General features: G+C 41.3%; 1 protein-coding gene across 11 annotated transcripts in view; it reads left to right on the forward strand.

The window, feature by feature from the left end:
• The window catches only part of BNC2 (basonuclin zinc finger protein 2), a 398,619-nt gene extending 381,534 nt beyond the window's left edge, over window positions 1–17,085 (forward strand). For 8 of the 11 annotated variants that reach the window (XM_083592926.1, XM_083592931.1, XM_083592928.1 and 5 more), the window contains one exon: window positions 13,354–17,085. In XM_083592926.1, the coding sequence (XP_083449052.1) occupies window positions 13,354–14,014 (661 nt within the window). In that variant the 3' untranslated portion in view covers window positions 14,015–17,085. Of the gene's footprint in view, window positions 1–3,300; window positions 3,345–10,696; window positions 10,728–13,353 lie in introns of those variants that run through there. The other 3 variants (XM_083592933.1, XM_083592925.1, XR_014542972.1) reach the window with 3 other exon arrangements.
• Window positions 17,086–20,682: the final 3,597 nt, after the last annotated feature.

Genomic DNA, 20,682 nt, shown 5'->3' on the forward strand with positions numbered 1-20,682 from the left:
TGCTGTCCCAGCTATCCCAGCCTAGTTAACCCCCTAAAAACTCTGATACCCCATAATTAAATACAATGTACTCCCATAGAGACTACCTTACAATGCGTCTAAAACCAAAATCGCATTTGGATAGAAACTTGTTTCTCAAGCGGCTAGTCTTTATAACCCTGTACCTTCTTCCAGAAGGCAGAAGCTGAAAGATATCATTTCCTGCGCTATCTCTGCAGCTTGCTTATGGCACCTGGAAGCATAGATTTGATCTAAGGTGGGAAGAGTGCACCCAATTATTCTCTCCGCAGTCTTTACAACCCTGGACAGTATTGTTTTTTTCCTGACCATGCAGCTCCCAAACCACACACACAGACCATAAGTTAATACAATCTCAACAGTACGATGGTAAAATGCCATCAACAGGTCCTGTAAGAGATTATTTTTCCGGAGGAGTCTCAGAAAATATAACCTCTGCTGTGCTCTCTTCATCAGGTCTTACTGTTTTCTCCCCAGGTTAGGTCATCTCTCAACTCCATTCCCAGAAATTGGAACACCAAGACCTGTTCCACACACTTCCCCTCAACTTCCACATTCCATATGACTTCCATCATTTCAAATGCAGTCCACGTGTTATCCACAGTCCTTATCCTAAATTAACAAGTAGCCCATAGCACAATGCCAGCTTATCCAACTGAAAATGACGTCAGTTTTAGGAGTATTTCTCCAAGCTTTAATTTCACCCCTCACTCAGGGGAATTATATTGTAAAACTTGTTACCATTATACTCATTTTGGTTTGTAACAGGAGGCCATTATCTCAGATAGGAATGCATGTACATCACACCTTGACTGTAGCATATAGTAATAGCTTACATTTGTGGGCTGAAGTTTAGCACATAAATGTACGTTACAATCATATGATATGGAAAGCTGAACTGTGCTGTTCACCCGATCAAGCAGCACAGTTCCCCTTGTCATATCATCTTGCAACACAAGTGCTTTTCGGCAGAGGAAGTTCACGCATTTCACCGTGAGTCATAAAAGGGAGAATAATCAACTGATGGGCATGCATGTGTGAGCAGTCTCCTTTTCAACCATTTCCTTTCAAAGTTCTGCATATATCCAGCGTTTAATTCAAAGTGCATTCCAAAGTGTGCTGCAAATTCTCCAAGCCTGCTAGGAGCAAGGTTATGCCGGAGACTTTATATGTTTTAGTTGCCTTACATGAACATTGTAATCACTCAAAGGGATTTGCACCACAGTGAACCAAAATAGCCACATAGCATCACAGGGGCATCGCTCCATCTATTATTTTCTGAGGTCATCGTTATTATTTCTAATATAAAATAATAAGTTTTATCTTCTATATGACCCTTTAGGAGAGCTCCTAGCAGAGCTGTTTACACACACAAAAAGGCACAAAATATATCACAGCCTATATATTTCCCTAGCCTGCTCCTTTGGAATGGGGGAAGAGGGATTGCAGAACTTGCCTAAGTGATGTGTTGGAACACAAATACTTTGTAGGTGGCATTCCAATACAGCACCACAAAACCATTTTTAGGGTTTTGCTTTTCGTTTTGCAACTGAGCAGTATATAAATTAAGCGAAATAATAAATGTGATACCACTGCAATAGGCAGACAAGTCAACTTAAAAATATCAAAGACTGGGATTTTGGCCATTTATTTATTATTTGTTCGCCAACCGATGAACAAGGTGGCACCAGACTCAGTTCAGAGATTCCCAAACAGTGTAACAAATGCCTGCTTGGATGTTCTGATAAGAAAGGGGAGGAGGAAGTTTGGATTAAATATTTCATTTTAAAAATCACTCTCACTTCAAAATATGTTCCGAGAAATAAATCTCAGGAAGTTGTTATTCATTGAGAAGGAATTTTGCTTTTCGTGGATAGCCTATAAAAAAGCCACAGGAGTTATGTTCCACAGGTATGTATGAAACTTTTGTGTGTAGATGAAAAACCTAAATAATGGCAGGGGCCTGATGATACCATGCAATGAGGTCTGTGAAGCTGGCCTGCCTAAATCGCTGCTGTCTTCTATATCTGAGAAAAAATAGTGGATAAATGTTGATAATTTTGGTCGATCTTTTCATTTAAATTTTCTAGCCCAGTTTGCATCCATGCAGCTGGTAAAGCGTGAGGTTGACGTGTCACAATGAAACTTACAAGCGCTCCTGAATAACTCTGGCAACTAACGCCAGTGGTTTGCTTCTTGTTTGTAATGCCTTTTGATCTTTTAATGAACAACAATAGTAATATATTTCGAACGTGCCTTGACCTTGATGCTTGTGAGCACATGCAGCTGTTGGAAAAATGTAATTCTGTTCACACCGTAAGAGCCATCTCATTTAACACCTCAACAGGTATGTACTGAATTACCAGGCTGTTCTGGAGTGCAGCGCTCTCAGGTCTTGCTTCTATGACAGAACTGCACTAGCAGATGCCATGGCAGGCAGAAAACTCCACGCTAAAACCCCTTGCATGACCTGCCCAAACATCATAATATCACTATCAGCAGAAGCGTGCATTCCTTGGTGATAACAAATTGCTTTTCCTTTTACTCTGGCTCTGCATTTTGTATGCAAAAGTCTTGGCCGCCCCTGCCAGCAGCCCAATAATTCTTGCTAACATCTTCCGAGTTACAGCATTTATAAAGTTGCAAAGTGGGGTAAACAAACCATCTGTTTGGCTTTACCATATATGTCATGCTCTCTTATTAGCATATTACGATTCATTTAGTAAACAAATTTGGTGATTTTGTTCATGTCAAAGTCAGAGGGAGCTTGAAGATGATTAACATTCCTGGGACAGGCACATTAATACATTGCTTCCTCTGCAAAGTTAAGTGGCTTCTCGGGAGAATCGCCCCTTGTTGACAAGATGAGACTGTCAATTTTGTTTGCCTGCCACATTAGGGGCCATAAGGGGATGGCAAGCTCTGAGAATGAGGAACGGTGGAGGCAGCATCATTCACTGTGAATTGAGAAAAGAAGTCTAATTCTGATAAATGGTCGACCCCAATACATCCTACCTGTTATTACAACAGACGTGCCGTATCTTTGCAGTAAATTAGTTAAACCCCTAAAGAGTTTGGTGAGAGCTTATCTTCAAGTGAATAATTTGAGTGGAGAGGGAGCTGTCTTCGTGACCAGTGTGAATGATTTGTTTCATATTGAAAGGGATGGTAATGACTGGGTCTCCGCGTCTAATTTGCAAGAATTTGCTTGTCCTTTATTTCCCGCATTTAATAAGCACTTCTTCACTTCTTCTTCTTCTTTTCTTTTCTTTTTTTTAATAGGTGCTGAACTGTATTTTACCTTTTGGATTTTCTTCCAATGAAAGGTTAATATTTTCTCAGATTCTATGCAATTCATAAAAAAAAAGCTTTAGAAACAAATGTCGCTTGTGCTGCTGGAGTAGAATGTTTTGCATTTCACTGGGCAGCAAAGTAGTGCCCTGTCTACAGCCACTGCTCCGAAACGCTGGCAATGGGGGGAAAACTACCATTAAGCATCACCAGTTATGGACACATCAGATGCTACATGCATAGCAAAATATGAAGATATACTCTTCAGATAGCCCAATTTTTCAGTGCAAGAAAAGGCAAGGTGAAAGGCAGTTTCTGTGGTGCTGGGAAGATAAGATTAAGAAATAAGAAAGTTTTGGTTTCCAGTTTTTAGGTAAAATCAGAATGCCATATCTGCTCACAATCGTGTCAAAGGAGTTGAGGGCTTCCTTCTGTTTAAAAGAAACATCAGGATTTATCTGTTCTTGTAAATTTGCATACTGAGACAGATTGTTCATTCTGATGTTTCCATTTAGATTTCATGCAAGACTGTAGCTGAGAGAGGGATCTTTTACACCTTTGTGGAAATTCCCTGCCTGAATTTTCAGCTTTTGGGAATAAAAGCGGCTCCCTAGCCCCCTTACATTTGTGCAAACCTAAGGAGAGGCATAAAGGCAAAATTGTACCAGATTATTCAGTATAAATTCAACCTGCAGTCACCTTTCATTGTGTTGGCCAATGAATGCCAAGCACTGGGTTACCTGATAAGCACTCGGTCTTGGTTTTAAATTTCATTAAATTAACTGTTAACCTTTAAAATAAGGATAGGGAACCTGTGGCCCTCCAGATGTTATTGGACTTACAACTTCTTTCATCCCTGACCATTGACCAGGCTGGTGTTTCAGTCCAACAACATTTGGAGAGCCTCAGGGTTAGCCACCTTTGCTTTGAATCATATTCGGCAACCATAAATTATTTTCTGGCTATTCTGTAATTATTCTCCTCCCCTTTGGGCCTTCCTCACTACAAAACATCTGACTATTGAATATTTAAATGCACAGTGGATCATAGCTTTGGCTTACACATTTTCCTACAAGCTAAGCTTTGTTTTGAATTTCGGGCCAAAGTAAACATACAAGCATAAACAAGGCAAAGACAAAACTCCATCACTTTGTTTTTGGAAAAAACAACAACGGGATGCCATGAGTTTTATATGCATATAGACGGAACCATAGACTGCTTCCAGTAGTGCTTGGAGTTTGTATGCCAAAAAGAGAAAGGATCGTTTTTGGAAATGAAGGCTTTTGCATAGCTAGTCACAGTTATGCAGCCAGTGTGGTGAAGTGGTTAAGAGCGGTAGTCTTGTAATCTGGGGAACCGGGTTTGTGTCTCCGCTCCTCCACATGCAGCTGCTGGGTGACCTTGGACCAGTCACACTTCTTTGAAGTCTCTCAGCCCCACTCACCTCACAGAGTGTTTGTTGTGGGGGAGGAAGGGAAAGGAGAATGTTAGCCGCTTTGAGACTCCAGAAGGGGAGTGAAAGGTGGGGTATCAAATCCAAACTCCTCTTCTTCTTCTTCTTCTTCTTCTTCTTCTTCTTCTTCTTCTTCTTCTTCTTCTTCACTTGAATGCATCTTCAGATACAGAGTACATATACTCACAGAAGGCAAAATAAGAAAAAAATAAATTAAATCCCTAAATACACCAACATTAAATGCAACATAATAGTGCTCTGTCAATTTCTTTCATGCAGTACATCAAAAGAGTACTTTAGTAAGGTTCTTACTAATAAAAGTGGAAAATTACCTAGGAGTGTATTTTATTCCCTTGTTTACTCTTGTGGGCTGAAGAATCAGACACTTCCAAGGACGGCCTCTGGAGGAAGAGATTTTTGAAAGGCCTTGCCAGCCAAACGGAGTGGAGGAAGGCAAATGATTATTGGTTGTTTGGTTTGGGGAAGGGGTGGGCAAAGGTGCCAGGAAGTCTTTTCATGGAGCATAGGAATGTAAATGTTTCACAGAGTGGGGAACCTGCCTTATCTGCCCTCCCTGCTGATACACGACCCTTGCATTGTGTATATGTACCATGAATAGCTGAAATCGGGTGTCTGTCTTTATTTAGCAAAAATTATATACTGCTTGATTGTTTAAAAAGAAGGCCTCTTAAGCAGCTGAAACTTCTTAAGACTGCTGAAAGTCTCAGGCAAGTTTTGTAGCTATCTGAAATCTCAGAGATATACCGATACTCAACTAAATGTGAGCAGCGGCCTTCAGACAAACACTCTTTGGCGTATGTTGGGGTTAGGGTCAGGGGGTAGCTTCGGAGAAATATATGTATTTACAAATACTTATGAATTTATCTGAAATTGTCAGTATCCATATGTGGATGTCACATTCACTCATTTTGTGGCATTTTCTGTAACACTTGCATTATTAAAAGATTTGATGAAATGGCTAGGTTAGTCTCAGTACAGAAAATGTTACAGTCCCCAGTCTTCTCAGAGGCTTTGAATTCATAGTCACGAAGGATGTAAGACATTGGAACTATTGGAACTGGTGTTTGTAACAATGCTGACAATCTCTAGTAGATTCCTTCCATCGTATAGCAGATTCCTGCATTGTAGGGGGAAGGAGTAGAAACAGGAGCCAACTGCTAGGGACTGTGGTCCCTTTGCCCCCCCCCCATAAAATATTTGAGGGAGCCAAAAAAACAAAACCCAAAGTTGATGGACATTGCCATTCAAATGGTGTGCATGTGCCAGGTCTTGTGATCGATTATGTGGGGCAGGGATTATCTGAGTCCCTCCACTATTTTATACTAGTTGACACCCCTGGGAGTACATGATGCTTGGGTTCCTTTCCAACTCTGCAATTCTGCAGTTCTATTAATCTTCTTATATCCTCCTTTTATTTCATTGTGGGACCTAAGGCCACATACATATGGTTCCCAGGCAGTCTTCTAGCCAGGTGCTGGCCAGACCCAGACAGGTTTCGCATATGTGCTTTCAGACATGCTCTGGGATAGCTTACTTGGTGTATTGTAGCTAGATGACATTTAACCATTGCATAGTCTAGTTAGATCAGTCATAGGCAAACTCAGCCCTCCAGATGTTTTGGGACTACAGTTCCCATCATCCCTGACCACTGGTCCTGTTAGCTAGGGAGGGTGGGAGTTGTAGTCCCAAAACATCTGGAGGGCTGAGTTTGCCTATGCCTGAGTTAGATGGACTCATTTCCCCCGCATTGGAGCCTGTCAAAGTTAATTCAGTGGGGCTGCAGCAGGGAACATTTTTTCATAGACTGTTTATATTGGCTATCATTGGGGGAAGGATCTCACACACACTTCCAAAGCGGGAGGGGGTAGAATAAGCTCAATAATTTTACTTATTTCACACAATAAATATGATGTAACCAGTTGTCAAAATCAGTAAGAATTGTAGGTCATATGGCTGAAGAACGGCCAAAGTGAAAGCTTTATAAAAGTCAGAAAATGTTTGACCATCTTTCTTTGATGTTCTCTGATATTTAAGGAAAAGCTTTAAAATATATTTAATGTACCAGTGGGGGAGAAATTTGTTCAGTTCACATTTCAATGTGAGCCTGCTAAATTCACACTTCTCATAAGATTGCACAAACCAAACTGGAAGTGCTACAGAATAATAATAATTGGGGGGAATAATATAGTATTGTCTTCGTTGTGTACACAGTAAGAAGTAAGCCGTTTCATCTATATACTCTTAATCTTTTTTAAAATAATGTATTGCATTGCAATGAATGTGGTTTTGTTTGTTTGTTTGTTTGTTTGTTTGTTTAAAAATGCAGCGATTCTTGGAAATGTGTTTCTCTGAATTTTGCAATGCATTTTTAAACAGAAAATGCATTTGAAATGCACACATCATGAAAATGTGCACACACAAAAATGCATATACATCAGTGAACATAACACCTAAAGATCAGCACATTAGAGGGGGGTGGAATTGCTTGCAAAAATATGCACATCGTACAAAACTGCAAAGTTAAAATGTGCGTATTAGGAGAAAATTGCATGAAAGTGTATATGAAACCAAACTGACCCAAACTGACAAATTAATCCATCTCCCATTTTATGGACATTTAGAAGCAGAACTTCCCTACAGGTGTTTCAGCATGCCTGAAGAGGAAAGAACTAAGTAAGATTTTCACCAGATTTTTTTTTACCTAAAGTGAAATATAAAGATAATTGGGGTGGGCAGAGAAGCCAAAAGAGGTTTTGTAAGACTGATGACATTTCTTAGGGCAATTCTGACACTTTTAAGCTGTCTGATTTTTGCCTAAAGAAAGTAATTTTAGATGTCTGCCCTCTGGTGCAACATTTGATGAACTTCTGTAAGAGTAGTAGCATTTCCCAGGAAGATTTTACATATCTCTAGATGTAAGGTAGAAATGGTCAGTCTTAGGGCTGAAGCTAGATTTAAAGCGCTTAGCCTTTTAAGTATTCAACATGCACCCTGTCCCTGTTGAATATACTTATCATGCATTTATCATGCACTTATCACTGAACATTTGAGTATAATACTAGCATATCTGCGCTGCACCCACCAGCCCAGTAGCTTCAGGCCTATAACACGACAACTCTCTGAACATTTCTTTACATTTGAATAAAGCGTCCCCAGTCCTAATGTATCTTTGAACTCCATGATTTCGCTATTAATCTGAAAATGTTTTTAAAAAATAAAAATCCAAATGAATAATAGTATTCCCCCCCCCCCACTAACACACACAAACACAAGGTATCCAGTTATATTTTCGCATGATCTTGGAGAGGATTCTCCAACATGAGTGATATAGATTAAGAAATGAATGTAACAGAATCAATTCTTTTGAACTGTGGTTGCATAATGGAAATCGACTGCTATGAATGAACCCATGTTCAAAAGTTATGAACAGCAGGGCTAATGCACTGCAATGAGTTCATCTTTATTATTGCATTACACCTGAATCAATTGATAAAGCAAGTTTTTTTTTTAAAAAAAGCTAGGAATGGCACTTAATTGAATAAAAGTCAATGTAATTATATTAGAAGAAGCCAATGGTACTGCTGACAAACGGATAAGGGACTTTGTCGACGAAAGTGCCAGAACTTGTCCACACATTTCTGCACATCATTTGCCTGACAGACATTAACGGCCAGTACATAAGTTTAATTAGATTACTGATAGCTACTGCTATAAATGATAAGTGAATGGATATGGCATCATTTCCTATTGATAGCTGAAACCAGCTGCAACTTTTAACAGGTCACCAATCAGGAAAGCAACTTTTGCTTAGAGAAGAGGGTGAAACAATATTAATATTTCTTTGCATTGTATTGCATTCAGTAAACCCTGATGTTATTTGCATGACAAATCTGGCTGTTCTAGCAGAAAACCAAGGAACATTTACTCAAAACTCAGCTTGTAGTATATTTTAGTGGGGCATGGGGGGAAATTGGGAAAGGTAAGCCTAAGTTCAACTCAGTGCCATGCTGTTAGGCTGCTCTACATAAAGGCAAGGCCAGTGCAGTACAGTGCAGTGAACAGCCTGGTGGGTTTGGATGTCAGAAACCCCCCTAGTTCAATTATCTGCATAGCTACGTAGTTCAGTAGTTGGCAGGGCCGGATTTCGGTTTGATGAAGCCCTCAGCTACTGAAGGAACGGGGCCCTTTCTATGTCCAGCTGTCCTTTGTCCACAACAAATTGTCGCGCTGTTGAATATATGCTATATGGTAATTTATGGACCTAATAGGTATCTAAAGCCATTTGCACATAACAAAATATGTACCGTATTTTTTGCTCTATAAGACTCACTTTTTCCCTCCTAAAAAGTAAGGGGAAATGTGTGTGCATCTTATGGAGTGAATGCAGGCTGCGCAGATATCACAGAAGCCAGAACAGCAAGAGGGATTGCTTCTTTCACTGCGCAGCGATCCCTCTGCTGTTCTGGCTTCTGAGATTCAGAATATTTTTTTTCTTGTTTTCCTCCTCCAAAAACTAGGTGCATCTTGTGGTCTGGTGCGTCTTATAGAGCGAAAAATACAGTATTTTATCAAAGTAATTGTTGAACTGAAATACAATTAAAAAGAAGTATATTAATAGTGAAGTAATTATTAAGCTCTAATTCGAAATGTTTTTTATTCATAACAAACGTAATAATGCAAACACATTGGCATTGACAATTTTTTCTTTATTTTTTTTGGGGGGGGGCCTAAGCTATAGCTTGTTTAGCTTATACGTAAATCCGGCACTGGTTAGTTGGCCTTACTTAGGCATGTCAGACTCCCTCCCTCTAAATGACCACCGTGGGCTGCTGCCATTAGGATGGCTGGATTGCATCCCAGAAAGTGTGCATGTAGCTCTACGTGAATCAGAAGACTGGGCAGCCATCTCTCGCCCATTCCTAACCCAGTCCCATTGTTTACCAACCCTACGGCCCCATGGCACACCTGGATCCCTGCTTCTTAGAACAGTCAGGTGTGTGTCGAGACTGGGAGATAATTGGAGGGAGAAACTACATGCAAGTTCTCTGCAGTGTGTTCTGGCAACCCTAGTTGTGAGACTAAAATGCTGCCACCGGGAGCTTCTCAGAGAGAGGGCGGGATGCACACATTTAAAAGAGGGAGTTGCTCAAGTGCAATAGCTGACTATGTGCTCCTGTTTGTTTTTGCCATGAGAGTTGGCAGTGGCATGGCAAGCTCCTGCCCTCAGATAGCTTGCTCATGGAACAACCACTTAACTGCCGCAGCCAAAGCTGCCACATGTTTCTGCTTGCTTGTAAGATGCAGTCAGGGAAGCAAGCAGACATCCTTGATACGGTTTCTTGGTGTCAGTAACTGGACCATGAATCTCAATAGCACTGTTACACATGTGCAATAACTAGGAAAAACAACTGCAGCTTGTTAACATGCAGGCGTTCACAGCTAAGTGCTTCCTGTATTTTGCTTAGAAACTTTCCCTTTGAATCATTTGCCATCTGACACTAGAATGGGCAAGAAATAATTCTGTCTAGGAGCCTGTACGGCCTTTTTTCCTGTTTATTTATCATTCATGGATATGAATACAGCATGCATCTGTTCAGAACAAATCTGTGGATGATGTGAATTTGCCTGTGTCTGATTTGATTTATGGTTTTAGATTGTGCAGTTGGTCCGGTAACCATCAGGACAACAGTGTAAGTGAGATGATGGGTGACAGAAAATGATCTCATGGCCGAAACATTTTTAGCCTGTATTTTATTGTTTTAAGATTCTCTTTTCTTTTTTTCTTTTTTTTTAAGCCAGATGTGACTGGATTGGAATGTGAATTTGTTCTCTTTCTCTCTTTCTCTTTCTCTCTTGTCTCCTTCTTTCTATCTCTCTCACTGTCTCCCTCTTTCTTTTGTGATCTCGATTTAGCAAAAGATTAGAAAGCTGATCTTATCACAAGGTAAGCTCAGCCTTCGTAAGCGCAGTGTGGGGTACATGTGTAACACACTTGTGTGCTTAGAAAGAAACAGTAGTGCAATAGTTTCTGTGAAAGGATCGCTGTCTCGTTGGGAATGAACGGACAGTATATGCCTTGCATCTCTCCTTCCCCCCCCCGCCCCCCCAAAAATATCAGACATATTTCTCGCTAGTTCTTCTCCATGGACGGAGCTCCTATGGGACCCAAATTTACATCCCCTCAATTATCAATCATCCTTAAACCAGGAACAGCCACCTGCCTTCTGTCAAAGGGAAAAGTAGGTTGTTATCCTACTTTGCTATATTTAATAAGGTAAATGAGTTATGACAATATATGATGAATCATGTAAATAGATATGGAAAATTAAGTTTACATAATTCTACACCCTCCCAGCCCACTATAATGCACACTTGGGTTATTCTGCTCCTTTTGGGAGCCCAGCTGGTTGAGAGAAAGGCTCTCGGCGAATCTCCTGTTTGAACCAATGACGTTCAAATGACAAAGAAATCTTGCATTGTCATCTTGGGTTTTCTACAGTTAAGTCACACAAATTTGGAAGGCACATCCATGTGCGGAAACAGTTGGCTTTGTTAGATTGGGAACCACACACCCAGATTGCACCCAGATGTGCATCTTGCCTTACAATGCGCATTTGAGCAGCCGGCATCCAGCACAGCCCCCATTTAAACTGCAAGCAGAGAACGAGGGCAAGCATTTCCACCCACATAGCAAAGCACATTGCCCACCACTTCCTTAGACAGGAACACACGGTGAAGGGTAAAGGGACCCCTGACCATTAGGTCCAGTCATGACCGACTCTGGGGTTGCGGCGCTCATCTCGTTTTATTGGCCGAGGGAGCCGGCGTACAGCTTCCGGGTCATGTGGCCAGCATGACTAAGCCACTTCTAGCAAACCAGAGCAGTGCACGGCAATGCCGTTTACCTTCCCTCTGGAGTGATACCTATTTATCTACTTGCACTTTGACGTGCTTTCGAACTGCTAGGTTGGCAGGAGCAGGGACTGAGCAACGGGAGCTCACCCCGTGGCGGGGATTCGAACCACTGGCCTTCTGATTGGCAAGTCCTAGGCTTTGTGGTTTAACCCACAGCGCCACCCGCATCCCCCGGAACACACTGTAGTGTGCAACTATAACTGGATTTGAAAGTCTTCTTATTTTTTTATTTATTTTAGGACATCTTTCCCCCACCCCACTCCAATTTTTCAGCTGGGCATCTGCTTTGTGTAAATGCACAACTGAAATGTTGAGTGTGCCTGCCTCTACTTTTGGGGCTGTCAGCCAGAGCAAAGGTTTGTGGGTTCACATTGTGACAGTGCCAAGCTCAAGGAACCCCACCTCCTCAGCCTTTACTGGCTGCATATAATAAAGTATCATTGTTCCTCTTGGCTGTGCATGTTGAGTGACCCTGACAGCCTGCAAACTCATGCTTTTCAAGGTATTCAGTAACCTTGTAGCCCTCCCAATTGCTTTTTGCCAAATGACACCTGGAAACAGGAAGATATGTAAACCTGGCAATTAATTGAGCCCATAATGAGAGATGTATTGTGGCCCATGCTGTCTGTTACAGGCCTCCAAACTTGCTTTGCAGACAAATAATCTATGGAATTTAAAACAATAAGTTTCAGTAATGAATTTGCATATTCCACTTTTCATTTATTGTTTCCTGCCCAAACCCTGAAGATTTTCTGGGGTGGGAGGGAGAGGAGAAATCAATGGATTTAAATAAACATAATAAGGGCATTGAAACGATCATGCGAATCAATATAATAAGGCCCAATTTGTGTGGACATGGCTCAGTTTTAAGTCGCACAGAATCACACATTCTTCCACTACTATTTAAAAACAACAATTCCTCTTATAAGGCATTCCACTCAACATGCATTTAGTTTTTCAGTTACTCTTGCAGCCCCAAATTTCACTGCATGCGTAACTTTTAAGCCCAAATGCCTGACTGGAATCTGTGGTAGCCCTAAGCAAGGATTATATTAAGCACTTGTTGAATCAGGCTCAAAAGACCTTATCCATTCAAAGATTTCACTGTTTTATTCCATTTAAGATTGGTCTTGCCCAGAAACATGTAAGGTCCCCCCTCATTATTGGGGAAAAAGATAAAACTAGCCTAACTTCTTACAGAGTCTCTCCAGTTTATACTGGTCTTTTTGATTACAATCCCAATCTATAACCAGCAGCTCCAATGTTGTGTATAGATAGAAAGAGATTCTACCGATTTCTCTCCCTCTTGCCTAGTTCTTTTTGAAAGAGGCTCCTTTTGTAAGAGCTGCAGTAATCTGTTGGTCAAAAACCAAAACAGGTTACGTTGCTGAATAGCTGAAGTTCCTTGTAATCCTAAATGGGGTGGGGCAGAGACCAGGCTAGTGTGGATTTGTAGCATTTTTGCCCTGCATTTGTGTCCATTATAGTAATGCCTGGATTTCCGAGAGAAGAGGCAATAGAAGTAGGATTGCATGAAAATCCCCATCTTGCTAACTTATGTTTTGACCTGCAAGTTTTGCATTACAAATGTAATCAGCGATATGGTGTGTTGTTTTATTCTCCCTCCCCGCCCCCTCTTCCTATTTCTTTCCTAGACACAGTGCTAACATAAACCTGCACCGTAAACTGTTGACCAAAGAACTGGATGACATGGGCCTGGACACTTCGCAGCCCTCGCTTAGCAAGGACCTCCGCGACGAGTTTTTGATGAAGATCTACGGCGCCCCGCATCAGATGGGCTTTGACATACGGGAAGACACCTCCTCCCCGGCAGGTACTGAGGACTCCCACCTGAACGGGTACGGAAGGGGCATGTCAGAAGAATACATGGTGCTAGACCTCAGCACCACCTCCAGCATCCAGTCTAGCAGTAGCATCCATTCCTCCAGAGAATCTGACGCGGGGAGCGACGAGGGGATTCTCCTTGATGACGTGGACGGCGCAAGTGACAGTGGGGAGTCGTCACACAAGGCGGACCCCCCGGCCTTAGGGGTCGGCATGGGCGCCGAAGTCCCGGGCTCCCTCATGTTCAACAGTGTTTCCATGAGCAACGGGGGGATCGTGTGTAACATTTGCCACAAAATGTACAGCAACAAGGGGACTCTCAGGGTGCATTACAAGACTGTGCACCTGCGGGAGATGCACAAGTGCAAAATCCCTGGGTGCAACATGATGTTTTCTTCTGTCCGCAGCCGGAACCGGCACAGTCAGAACCCAAACCTGCATAAAAACATTCCCTTCGCTTCACTAGACTAGTTCAAAGATGGACGTGGCAAATGCCAGTAGCTCTCGCAGAGGGTTTCCGCTACTTTGAACTGCCATTTACAGACTATTATATAAATATATATAAATATAAATATAAATATATATCTTTTTTTCTTTTTTAACAAAACAGAAAAAACAAACACCAGGTGCTTTTTTTCCTTTTTCTATTTTTTTTCCCTTTTCTTGTTTGTCTGTTTTTATTTTGTGTGGGTTGGGGTAGTAAGTTTAACCTGGGAGGAAATTTCCACTGCTTCAAAGAGAACAAACGAACGTACACACACACACACACACACGAACACGAACAAACTTGCATTTTGAAGCCCTACTTTTGTTATAAAACCCGTGGTCATCTCCAAAGAGACTGTTTCTTTTACCTTTGACTGTCGCCTGCAATCTTGAGGAAGGGGAGAAATGCAGGGGAGGGGGGGCCACAAGGAAACACAGCACTGCAGAGAGAGGGGAGGGGGGGGGATAAAGAACAAGTACAATTGTCTTTTGTGTATGTTAAACCTTTGAGAGGACCATCAACTACACATGGCTGTTACACTTGTATATATTGAGGCTTGAAGGGCCTATCATGTAAAACAATTGTATTGATGGTGGTTAACTTTTTGTTTTATTTTTATTTGGGGGGGTTGTTTTTTGTTCGGTTCGGTTTTACATTTACATCCAGCTGTTAGATATGCGGGGAAGGGGGGAGAATAGTTTGCTGGCTAGCTCTGTTCATTTATATTAGCTTCAGTGCACATTTAGAAAAAAGAAAAAAAGAAGAAAACACAAGGTCTTGTTTTTTAACTACCTGCTAGAGATGCTTAATGGGGAGGTGCTGGCATGCTTTAGAGCACCTGATCTGATACAGTTTTTTTTTTTAAGGGATTTTTTTTTGTCTTGTTACTATTACATAAATCCAGTCATGCACTTTTTTCTTACACAATGTGGGGATGTGTAATAATATCCATACCCTTTTTTCCCTTAAAAAGTATTGCCATACTTTCAGTGTCTTATTGATTAAGAAAAAAAAAGAAAGGAAAGAATTAACACTTTGTTAGAAGTGGTCCGGTCAGTATGGGGCGAGAATGCCGAACAAATAATATAAAAAAATAAAAGTGTTAAATGTTAACACGAAACTGCCAACTTTGCACAAGTTTTCAGTAACCAAAATATAATCAGCTGCTGTGGCCTGCGGGGAAAAATATCCTAGGAATTTGGGAGCAAGGAGAGAATACACATGAATGTCCTTCTCAGGTTCTAAATATTATCCACAAGTGAGTCTGTAGGTTTGTAGACAAGAAAAACAGAGATTCGCAGTGCGAGACATTTCTTCAACTGAGAAAGGATAGGCTTCCAGTTGAAATTGTCCAGTTGAATTGTGTGGGACTTACTTTTGATCTGTAGTAGCTTAGAAGGAGGTCACAGTGACTTAAGGGCCAAATCCGAAATCCTGAAATGAATTTGTGTGTTCTCTACTGAAGACTTGGGCTTTAGTTGCATGAAAATGAAAAACAATTCTAACCTCTGCAAAGTTGTCTGGTGTGCACTGGAAAGTGCCAAGGTATGATCAAGGCATGGTTTTTGTTTTTTTTAATAGAAGCAATCTGAAGCCATTCATGGCACAAGCACTTAAAGCTTGGAAACGGTGTGCCATTCATTAGATTGGGTAACTTCCCCTTTGGAGAAATCGGAAGCTGGTGGCTGCGTATAGGGAGGGACCCAAACCGAAAATTCATGTTTTCATCTTTTGTACTTTCCCAACATGATTTGTCAGAGAACAATTACAGTAGAGTTGGGAAAGAGTGTGTTAGAGGAGAGGCCAATGATTGAGGAAGACAGGGAGAAGCTGCTCACCAAATCTTTTTTTCTTCTTCTTCTTTTTGTTTCTGGTGTTTACATGTGTTGTCTGAGCATGGCAAACCGCACTGGCAGCCTGCGTTACCACAGCATACTGACTGAATGATGATATTTACTTAAGCTCAGCCTACAGCCAAGACCATTATGGTGTGTGTCATATAACAGATCTTTTCTCTCTCTCTTTTTTTTAAAAAAAAGAATACACAAGGAATATTTCCGCACACAGTGCATTGCTAACTCAAAGAGAGTGCTTTTCTTTCCTAGAACATTTCTCTTGTAACTGCGAAACCAGAAATACTTGGGTTGCTTTCAGCTTCCAAGTTGACTCTGTTGTGCAATTTCAACCACTGTTCATTGCAAATTGGCATTAGCAATCCAGTCTTAATTTTACTAGCGGAAACTATTCCAGTTAAATAGATTCCCCCGTCTTCCTTGGCCCTCATCCACCTCTAGTTAGTTGTGGCTGAGTCTCATTTGAACCAACAGGAAGACGTTAGTCTCAACTGAACTAAACCCTATCCTTTCACTGGGACTTAGGCTTGTCTAACTTTTCCTTGATTGGAAGCAGTATATGCTACAGTACTTTTTTTCTCCTAAAACAAAAATATAAATACTAGTTGCAGTATCTCCATGTGTGTGTAAAAAAGAAAAAGAAAAAGATGTCTTTATTAATTGAAATGCCTTATCTTAGGCCATATTTCTTTGTTTTCAAATAGTGGACACAACTTCTGACATTATTTACAGATTTCCTACAGACTCTTTTAAAAGTGTTACCGACCAGTATGTCAAAAAAATATGTTTACATCAAAAACCTCCACAATTTTTGCTGACTTGATTTTTTTTTCATTTGTGCTTTGTCTTTTTTCCAAAGTCTTAATTACTTTTGTTTATAAAAAATAAATGGAGAGATGCTTTGTTTTGTTTTATGCTACGTATGTACGGTATGCTTGTGAAAGGGAACATAGAAAAGTAAAGGTTTGTTCTTCCCAAACAAATTAACTTTTGTAGTGTTATCTGTACTGCACTGTCTCTTCAAACCCTGCCCTCTGCCCAGCTATTAGGAACCAAGCGAGAAGAAATGTTGAAAAAGGCAAAACAAACCTTAAAAAATGGCTAAGTGATATCTAAGGAACATTTTTTAAAAAAATTAAAAAACCCAACACTGTTTTTGAAGTATGTATGGTATAAATAAATATCGTTTTTAATGAAAAACATATTTGAGGTATATAAATAATTCTTTCCTGAATAAATCACTGTTCTGCATTCTCATTTTACTTTTGTTTCTGCTAAAGGTCAAATGGCTTTGGTAAAACTAGATTGGAAACTTAAACATCATCAAGTAGGCCTTATTCAGCAAATGAGTTGCACAGGCAACATCTGTTTGTTACACAAAACGAAACAGGATGGTAGATAATTGTAGTGAATCAGAGAAAAACAGACACACGGTTTAGGCATTAACATTCTTTCATACCTACCAACATTTGAAAGTATGGGAGAAGCTTGTGGTGAGATAGGCTGCACACACTAAACATAAATATGGTTTAAAATTACTTAACTGCCTGGCTTTTGCCTAAGGCAGTGATTCCCAAACCGTATGCTGGTGGAAGAACTAATGTGCGTCTTGAAAAATGGAGCCATCATTTTGGAAGCAAGTGCCACTCTAGGCCCCCCAGACTAAAGAAACCATGCAGCGTTTGCACTGTCTCGGTATAGAAGAACCACCATCATCTCAAGGGCTTTGCATGCAAAAGGTTCCAGATTCAGTTCTTATCATCTCCAGGTAGCGGGTGAGAGAAACACCTGGAGAATTACTTCCAGACAGTGGAGGCAATAATGAACTAGAGGGACTAATGACTTGACTTGGTCTAAAACAACTTCGAAGTAAGGGAGACAGAGTGGGATTCCTTGGTGTAACTCAGCAAGTAAAGGTAAAGGGACCTCTGACCATTAGGTCCAGTCGTGGCCGACTCTGGGGTTGCAGCGCTCATCTCGCTTTATTGGCTGAGGGAGCCGGTGTACAGCTGGGACTGAGCAACGGGAGCTCACCCCGTCACGGGGATTCGAACCGCCAACCTTCTGATAAGCAAATCCTAGGCATTGTGGTTTAACCCACAGCGCCACCCACGTCCCAACTCAGCAAGTCGTCACCAGGTAATCCCAAATAAGTCACCTGTGATGAATAGCTAAACTAGACCAATGTCTTGTGATGCAGGGCCTTGGAATTTCACCAGAGGGCTGGAGCCTCTGTCTGATGGGCTACCAAAACAGCTAGTCAGAGGGGGCTGGAGCCAGCACTTTGGGAGGGAGAATAAAAGGAGCCATTTCTGAGAGAAGGTTCAGATGGGGAGATGGTTAGAGAGAGAACAGGGGGGACAGGAGAGTTGGCTCTGGTCTGTGTGTAACACCCACTCTGAGGAAAGTATCTACAGCTAGAGAAAGGAGTTTCTGAGCTTAGATTCAAAGACAGTGTGTAGCGCTTTGGGGGAGAATATTCAGAGAGGAGATAACGGGAAGGCTTGAGTTTGAGCAGGAGAAGTAAACGCTGTGAGGAGATTGTCTCCTTGGGTTTCATATCAGTCAGGAGAGGAGAGAAAGAGAAGACTTCCAGACCAGTTAGGGGTGTGGGAATCCCCTGGACCTGCTACACTGCTAGAAGTGCCTCAGGAATGTGGTTGATAAAAGGCTGGAAAACTGACAGAAAGTACCACCTTGCTTAAGAACCAAAGTATTAAGCTGCAACACCTATGCAACCAAGTTAACGAAGTGAAGTCAAATACCGTAGTAAGTGGAAAGAAGCTGAGCATTTACCATCTAGTTTAGAAACCTGCAACACCTAACGGAAGAGTAGTAATTGAATTAAGCAACCAGCATTTAAAAGAAGCTGTGCATTTATGACCCTGTTAGAAGCCTGAAACATCCACTAGATTTAGTATAATTATTAATGAGTTAACTGTTTCCTGAAAGAACGTTATCTCCTGACACATCCTTTGTTTTATCAACTTCGTTCTGCAAAATAAATCTTTTTGTATTGGTTCAACTTCTGCCTGAGTCTCTAAGGATCTAACTTTACGTCCACACAATGCCCGTACGATAACCCTGGGTACAGAGTGTGTACTTAGGTGGGATCTACCGCAATCGGTGACAGAGCGGTGTGATGCACTACATTTTGGTGACAGAGTGGTGGGATCTCCTACTAAATCGCCACTGTCCATTGCCATTATTTTTAAGCCCTGACTGACCAGGCAAAGAGGAAGGTGGGATACTGGGAAAGTGCCTGACCATTGTTCTCAATGCTAATGACATTTAGGTGGTGTGTATTTTTAAAAAGAGTGAATTGTACCCACCACTTTCATTCAAAGAAGCTGCCCCCCAGGTATCAAAGGGTTTGGAAAACACTGCCCAACGGGCACATCTATGCAGTCAGAAAAGGGTACAACTCTCATAGGAGCTGCAGTTTCTGAATTTCAGAATATGAATGCCATTTCCCTTAAGATTGGTGCACTCCAGTGCTGAAGGGAGAAGAAGCAGCCCCAAGGTGTGGGGGCAATGCTGCTGGGACAGGGGGGCAAATGAGTTTATGCTTGTAATTTTCTTAATTGACATTAGTGGTGGAGGAGCCGAACAGCACAGGAGCAGTCGGCCTGTTGTCTTAATTTTGCAGGTATGGGGATAAATCACCGTTTCACTGGCATTTAGATCTTCAGCTTCAAAAACTGAGGACGGATTCATTTTGAAGGGTCTCTGGGTCCCACATCTCTTATGAAGCCTTTTTTTCCACACCCCAACTACTAGTAATGTTTGATAAGTTGGTTTTTGTTGTTTTTTAAAGACCTAAATAATGAAACCCTTTGTAGTCCTTTTTTAAAAAAAACACCTCTAACTTATTAAGAGAAAGAGGAAGTTACAAATGGTTCCTCTGACCCAAAATTGGTAAAGAAAGGAATGTTTTCTAATCGTTGGCTTTCAACATCAAAATACAGATGTTTTTCGCCCTCAGCACTTTTTTTGTATTTAGGATGAATTTCTGCCTAGCCTCGTTTAATATTCCCCAATGCATTTGCAACAGACATTTTGAGAAAGTTTCCCAGAGCCTTGTTAAATTTAGGGTGGGACTTCAGAGCTAACAATCCTGCGTGTGGCAAAGAAAGCCAATGATGGGAGAGGCTTTAAGGAAGAACTGTTGGTCAGATGGGGGCACAGTGGTGTTAGTCGGTCTCCTGTGCACTGACTCTCCTTTCAAAATCCCCCCAAGCCAGGCTATTTTTAAATAATCCCTCCCTTCACAGATGGGTGTTATAAATACATGCTAAATCACAAGAAGTGGGGCAGCTGCAGGAGACATTTGCAGGGGATAATCAGAATAGGAAGAGCAAAGCGCTCTTGCCTCTTCTCAATTCACTATTCTCTGAAAGCTTGCATTTGCTGCTATAACCTGTAGTTCCACCACATCAATCAGGTGTGGCAAAACGTATGGCCCTGCAGATGTTGGCTTCCAACTCCCATCAGATCCAGTCAGAATGGCCCATGGTTCAGGATGATGGGTTTTGTAGTCCAGCAGCATCAGAATGGTCACAGGCAGGTAAGTAAGTCAATAAAATTTGTACCCCACTCATCTGACTGGGTTGCCATCCCTACTTATCCTTGCTGTGATTTCTATAGCTTTGGAGAATTTTCTCTGACAACTGAAACAATAATAGATTTGTAGAGTTGGAAGGGACCCCTCCAATGAGATGGTTTGTACACTCAGGACAGCTCTGTGTTTATTCTGAAGTCAATAAGTTCACTATTCAAAGGGTGGTACTCACAGGAAA

Source organism: Podarcis filfolensis (genome assembly GCF_964270895.1).
Source record: "Podarcis filfolensis genome assembly, chromosome: 17".
In the NCBI taxonomy this organism is placed as follows: domain Eukaryota; kingdom Metazoa; phylum Chordata; class Lepidosauria; order Squamata; family Lacertidae; genus Podarcis; species Podarcis filfolensis.